The sequence below is a fragment of the Odontomachus brunneus genome, unplaced genomic scaffold, assembly GCF_010583005.1.
Source record: "Odontomachus brunneus isolate Ranch 3 - 2012 unplaced genomic scaffold, Obru_v1 Obru_scaffold_003, whole genome shotgun sequence".
NCBI classification, from domain to species: Eukaryota; Metazoa; Arthropoda; class Insecta; order Hymenoptera; family Formicidae; genus Odontomachus; species Odontomachus brunneus.
This window is the reverse complement of record NW_022639453.1, coordinates 1,807,427-1,814,056: the sequence shown is the minus strand read 5'-3', so window position 1 is coordinate 1,814,056 and position 6,630 is coordinate 1,807,427. Positions and strand designations below refer to the sequence as shown.

General features: G+C 44.8%; 2 protein-coding genes across 2 annotated transcripts in view; one reads left to right on the top strand and one right to left on the bottom strand.

Annotated features, from left to right (window-relative positions):
- The window catches only part of LOC116844440 (RING finger protein 17), a 278,692-nt gene that overhangs the window by 200,865 nt on the left and 71,197 nt on the right, over nt 1–6,630 (bottom strand). The window lies entirely within an intron of this gene.
- Nucleotides 4,845–6,630, top strand: part of LOC116844501 — a 71,207-nt gene continuing 69,421 nt past the window's right edge. The window contains exon 1 of the mRNA XM_032816076.1: nt 4,845–5,061. Within this exon, the coding sequence (XP_032671967.1) occupies nt 5,007–5,061 (55 nt within the window). The 5' untranslated portion in view covers nt 4,845–5,006. The remainder of the gene's footprint in view (nt 5,062–6,630) is intronic.

Sequence of the window (6,630 nt, the reverse complement as noted above, 5' to 3'; positions counted from 1 at the left end):
TTCGTCCGCCATCTTGAAAATTTTAAAACAGCCAAAGTTATATCTGAACGTAAAATTTTCCGCTTTTTCATTTTCCGGTGTCAAAAAGGGGGGTTTCCATTTTAAAAAAACCACTTCCGGTTGAAGTAACCCACTTTCGGTCAAAATCAAAAGTTGAAAGGTACGCCATTTTGGTTCCCCCTCGAAACCCTACAACTTTTATATGAAACTTTTTTCGATTCCTGGCCACACAAACGAGTTATTGGAGGTGATAGATTCAGATGACTCACCCTGTATACTCGTGAGCAGAAAGGTCGTTCGTGATTTTTTGGGGTGAGCTTTTTGTCAATTCCTCGTCGTCCTGTCCAATTGGACAATTCGTTCCTCACCGGGTGAATTATACCCACTGGACGGAGAAATCATAAACTTTAAGTCCTAAGCCTTAAGAAGAAACTGACCAGTTGAATGTGAAGAGAATCGACTGTGACTGGTCAATTTCTTAAGCATTAAGGTTTAAGTCATCTATTGGGGACTTACACAATCCACATAACTGATGGGGATCAGCTGGAATAATGACTAGTGCCACATGGGATAAATTTCTAGTAGAGATTATAACGGATTAGGCAGCGTGACGTGTAAGTAGCGAGACTCTCGCGTAATATCATGAAAACCGGAGTGTTGCGCGTCGCGCGTACTCGTCGTACACGCCCTTTCGCAGAGGCAGGCTAGGTCGCCAGCTGGTAAACCGGTAACTTCCAAGTGTTGTTGTCGAGGAGACACGAGACTGCCCCGCGCGCTTTCCTCTTTCGTCCCCCTCCCTCTTTCTCTCTCTCTCTCTCTCGCTCGCTCGCTCGCTCTCGTTTAGCGTTTCGAAACGGAAGAGACAAAGAGCTCGAAGTCGCGGAACAATGAGACCTGATATCGCTCGGTTGAACTAGGTACCTCTCTTCTCTCGCTCGCGTTTTCACGCTACCGCCGTCGCCAACGACGACGACTACGACTACAACTACGACGACGCCGTGTTATTGTGCGCACGTCGGGACGCTTACCTAATGGCGTACAATTATTGTCCCTGAAAAAACTCACCCGCACCAGACCGTCTCTTTTTCTCCCTTTATGGAATCAACGTTTTAGCGCGCTCAAGGGGCGTCGTACGCGAGCATTCGGCCGGGATGTAATTAATCCTCGACGCGTTAGCTGCGAGCGCTGAAGATGAACGCGCGGATGTTCGCGCGTTTTCTTATGAAGCGCCACGAGACGAGTGGAATTTCGCTCTTGTTCGCGCAATATAAAAGTGCGACATAATGCAGAGCCGCCACCTTCCCCACGTCGAGTTTTCGGTGCTTTAGATCTTCTTCGCGCTTCCCGCCATAGGCGGACGGTAAAGCTCGATCTACAATGCGCTCTTTGCTTCCTGTTTCTTATGCTCTGCCTTCTTCTGGCTTAAAGTTTGAGTCAGTAAGAGATAAAGAGAAAGAGACAAGAAGCAAAGAGATTGTAGAGAGCAAATATTGTAGATTAAGCTTAAAACTTTCACACGGACACGACGCCGACGACGTGGAGCAAATTACCGAAATTCCGACGGATTATACAGGGTGTTTCAGTAAATGCAGGCAGTCTCTTAGAGATAGTATAAATTAGGTGAAAATAACGCGCTATCAGTTCATGTAAGTTGTTTGTGTGAAAAGTTTGAGAAATTTAAGAACGATTTACGACTCCTTGACGTAATATAAAAAAAAATGTATCGGACTATCCTAATGAACTCCGTTTAATATAAAAATAATACAAGGGTTATCAAAGAGTCTGCGATAAATAACATACAATTTTTTTTCGAAGATGTTCTTTTTCTAACTTCACAGGTGAATATCTCAGCGTTGTAGGAAAACAATTCACGCGAATTTATATATTTTCACTTCATCTACACGTCCCTACAAAAGGTCATCTACAATAGGATTAGCAGCAAGGCGTAAGCAGTAAGCAAATTGATCAACTACAGTCGATTATTCTGGCAGCAATTGTCTGTGGTTTGTTTACTGCTTATCTCTCACTACTGCCTACCGCCAGTCCCGTTGTAGGCGGACCTTTAGATATCTTCTATCTTTACTGCAACAGCCTGTATAAGGTTGCCTTAATTGTTTGAATACGTGTGCGCCAGCGAGAAACGGCTCCCGCGTTTTAGGAGCGCGTCACGCCGCACACAGACTAACCGGTTCTTCCGGAGAGACAATCGATTCGCGAGCGAGCGCTGCCGCGCCGCGATTTTTACGCTTTTCATTACGAATGGAAATTCTTGTTTAATTTGACCAAGAGCCCGGCAGCTGAAAAAATAGCGCCGATAACGGCCGCATCAACGGCAGTCCGCAGGCGGTAATTGTCACGCAGCGCGACGCGGAACTGTGGTCCTCGTCTCCGACGAAGCTCCTCCCCTCACCCTCTCCTAATGAACTCCGTTTAATATAAAAATAATACAAGGGTTATCAAAGAGTCTGCGATAAATACATACAATTTTTTTTCGAAGATGTTCTTTTTCTAACTTCACAGGAAATGAAGCTGAATATCTCAGCGTTGTAGGAAAACAATTCACGCGAACTTATATACCCTCCCCTCACCCCTTCTCCTCCTCAGCTTTCCCGCCGCCCGTTTTTTGCTCATTTCCCGACTAATTTTGCGCGTCGCTTTCTCTCTCTCTCTCGCGCATCGGTTACATACTTCCGATAGGAAGTCGCCTAGCGCCATGCGAATTACGATGCATTCGCGGAACGGCGCGCCATTTACGACGAGCCATCTTCCGCTCTGGTTTTTAATGATCTGGTGCGAAAGAATGGGATCATTCGCGACGCGGGAAGTCTAATTGTCGCATTCAGAGAGGCACCGCTCTCTCGCCTGTCTATCTCTCTTCCTCGTCATCTCTCCCTCTCGCTCTCTTAAACTGCGCTCTTAGACATTCCCGTTCCCAAACGTATCTCTCCGAGACACTGGATACAATGTTGCGCTAATCTAAACGCAAGATCTAAACGCTCGCGGGCGTAGGAGGATCCCGCGCGAGATAATCTCTACTGCTCTCTTTCTCCATAAACATCCTCTTTCCTTAAGAAATATAAACAGTAGCTCTTATGCTCTTATACTACTATTTAGTGTCCATAAGGATTTATCGTTTGTGTTAAATTTAGAAATTTTTTGCTACATGATTGCTTTTATATATAACTGAATATGTATGTAATTACTTTTGTGCAAATGAAAATTATATGTATGTAACGTCTTGATACACATTTCAAACACTATCTACGTTCTCAGAGAACTAAGAACGATAAATGATCTTATAACGATAAATAAATGCTGAATCAATCAATCAATCAATCAATCTCTCTCTCTCTCTCTCTCTCTCTCTCTCTCTCTCTGCGAGTACCTAAACCGCCGAATCATTTAATCCGTTTAGATTCTCGTGAATTAAGGAGTCTTCTCCAAGGTTTCCCGCAATAACCTCACGTATAATCGCAACTGGGATTCGCCTAAAAGAAAAGGAAAGGAAAGGCGGGAAGCGTAATCAGCTTAATCAGAAGCATGTAATTACGCGTAATTATAGCGGCATCGTACAATTTCTCTTTCGAACCGGCGCAACGCTCTTTACGAAGTAAAGACGCGCTTGATGCCTGCGGAGCGAGTTAACGCAAACGATAAAACCCGAAGGTTGACGGTGCGCGCGCGAACACCGCGAGACAAGAATAAGAGACAGCCTCTCCTCTCCTCGCGACGCCGTGCGTTGGACGTTATCTTAATATTTCGCGCGAAAGGCAATGAAACTTAAACGGTCGCGGCAGTCTCGGTTGTGTTCCGTGTACTTTACGAGAGATAGCACGAGAACTTGGCTCCTTCACGCACACGCCGCTCGTGTGCCTCACCGCCTGCGCTTCCCCTTAGCCGATAAAATATACCGGGACGATACTAAATCTCACGCGTTTAAGTGTAATTAGTATTTGCTCATTCTGATCTCGAGGACCCAGCCGGCGGACTCGCGCCTCACGTCGACCTCGTTTCAGCGTAAGGGCAATCAAGATCTATCGGGGTGTACCATCCCAGGGATTGAACTCCCGAGCCTCGGGAATCAGACTTTGATGGCACACGGCGAGTCATGGTCTTGTAATAACAAGACCGACATCTTTTACATAATAACGTAAAAATGAGTTGTGGTTAAATACGACTGTGATTATAAATATAAAAGAAATATTGACCCATACAATATAAATATTCAAAAGACACCTGAAAGAAGTCTGAAAGATATTCTATTTCTCAACAAACATAATGATGTCAAGTGATGTTTTAACAACGCCTTTAATGATGCCTCTAACGTCACTAATACGTCGTTTCACGTCATTCTGCTACTTGAGATTAACTCAAGTCTCTGTGAATCAGGACACTTGTCGTAAACAACTCGCTCATCCACGTCATACATCCTTAACACGTTGATTATACTGATCAAGGTGGGACGTGAAGAAGAAAAATAGTACTAGCTAGTCAAAGCGTTCGCGGAACAAGTTTCGCGTGCGCCAAAAGGTATTCTCGAATCGAGCAACTTTTTCTTCGGGCATTTCTCCCTCTCTCTCTCTCTCTCTCTCTCTCTTTAGATGAACGATCCGATCGTTTCCGATCGTTTTCGGCTCGTCTCGTCTGTACGCTCTCGCGCGTCCGTCCGCGAATCGGCCACTGTCCCGAGCATGCAACAGCCGCTATCTTGCCTTCTTCCTTCCCACCACGGGCGAAAGGCAGCGACGGGCAAAAGCAAGAGTCAACGTACGTACGAGCTCGGTTCCGCTCCGGGACGGCGAGGATACTACCGACGGCGCGGCACCGAAAGGAGTCAGTTTCCGCGTGGTCTTCGGCGCGTCGGTCACGCCAGGTGTTGTTACCTGTCCCGCTACCTGTTCGCTCCGCGTGTCCACCGTTGCGAACACTAACACGTACACGAGCGCAACGTGCAACGTATTATAAACGAGGAAGAGAGAGAGAGTGAGAGGCGAGAGGAGAGAGAGATGCGCCCGCTGTTCCGCAATGTTCCACGCGGCCAAGTCGCGGTGCTCTCGCTGGGTGAGTACTACGAGAATCTGCGAGAAATCGCGCGCGCGAGCACAATCCGGCGGGATTATTAGTAGTTGCGGCAAGTTGCGCGAGCCAATCGGCGAATTCACGCTTCGATAGTCGCCCCAAGTCCGACTGCGCTTCGATCTCGGCGACGACGACGCCGGGGACGCGACGCGAAAATGCGCCCAGCCGCCGATGATGCGCGATCTATACACTGTTAAATCCGTAGTGTCAAATTATACTCAATTTGAGTTATTTTTAACCATTCCTATAAGTCGCCACTGCTCCTACTAAATATGTCGTTAATTTAACTAATGTAATGGAGTTAAATAATTTAACTTAAGAAATGTATTAAATTTGACTAAAATTTAGTTTATTTTTTATTATATGCACGTTAATGTAACCTTTGTTTTAGTAAAAAATGACTTAATATTGTTTTAAATAAGTTGATTAGATGTGATTGTTTTTTTAAACACATGTTTTGTGTTAAAATAGTAAATTTTGACACACATGATAGTTAAAAATAACTAAATATTATTTAACTCAAGAAATTGGTTTAAATTTGACCCTCCAATATTTAACAGTGTAGCTGTAGCTTCCGTCTCTCGAGGAGAAAACTCATGGGGACGCGGTGCTTATCTAATCGACTTGTAACCCTTCCGATACAGCACATGACAGAGGCACGGAGATAGAAGGGTGACTGTGTGAGAGTCATCTGACCTCCACTACTAATATTCGACTGTTCATCGCTCCTGAGATGTTCGGGCCACGTGGATGAGTGCAAATGTGCTCTCTTGATGTGGAATCGCGGGAATACACGGAACGGAAAAGCGGTGGCAGTGTTTTCACTCGTCTTGGTGGTGAAAATACTGCCACTCCAAGTCACAAGAATATGTGTATTTCACTCGAGCTCAAAGTAGGTTGTGACTCTACATAAGCAAACGTTTCGATCGATTCGAGGAAATGTGTTCCTACATATGATGGTGGAGTACACGAAATTTACTTGACAATTTCGAGCGAAAACATCATTCGACACTGGAGCGAGGAATTCATTTTGAAATTTCATGAATGAAATATCATTCAAATTTGAGTGATTTAGTGGTTACTCTGTTTTCCAAGTGAAACTCCATTCGAAGAAATTTAGAGAAGAGTCGGAGTTACGTTAGTTCTTTGGAACATCATAATTTCTCTCGATCTTGAATGAATATCGCTATTAACAAGACCGTGAAGAACTCTTTTCGTTCATCTTGAGTGAACCTTGAGAGAAAATAGAAAAATGAATTATTCACTCGATATGAATGAAACATCTCTCGAACTTGTATGATTACCGTGACTCAACGTTCCAAGTGAGATCTCACTCCAAGAAATTTCGAGAGTGAAGTGTGTATCAATTGAGACTAACGACACAATCGATTCCAATTAGGCAAGACCGACATTCATACGCGACAATGCTAATCGCGACGCAAAATTGCGGATAGTGCCATTCGAGATGAACGTCAAATATCGCGTCTGTCTCTCCCTCTCTCTCTCTCTCTCTCTCTCTCTCTCTCTCTCTCTCTCTCTCTCTCTCTCTCT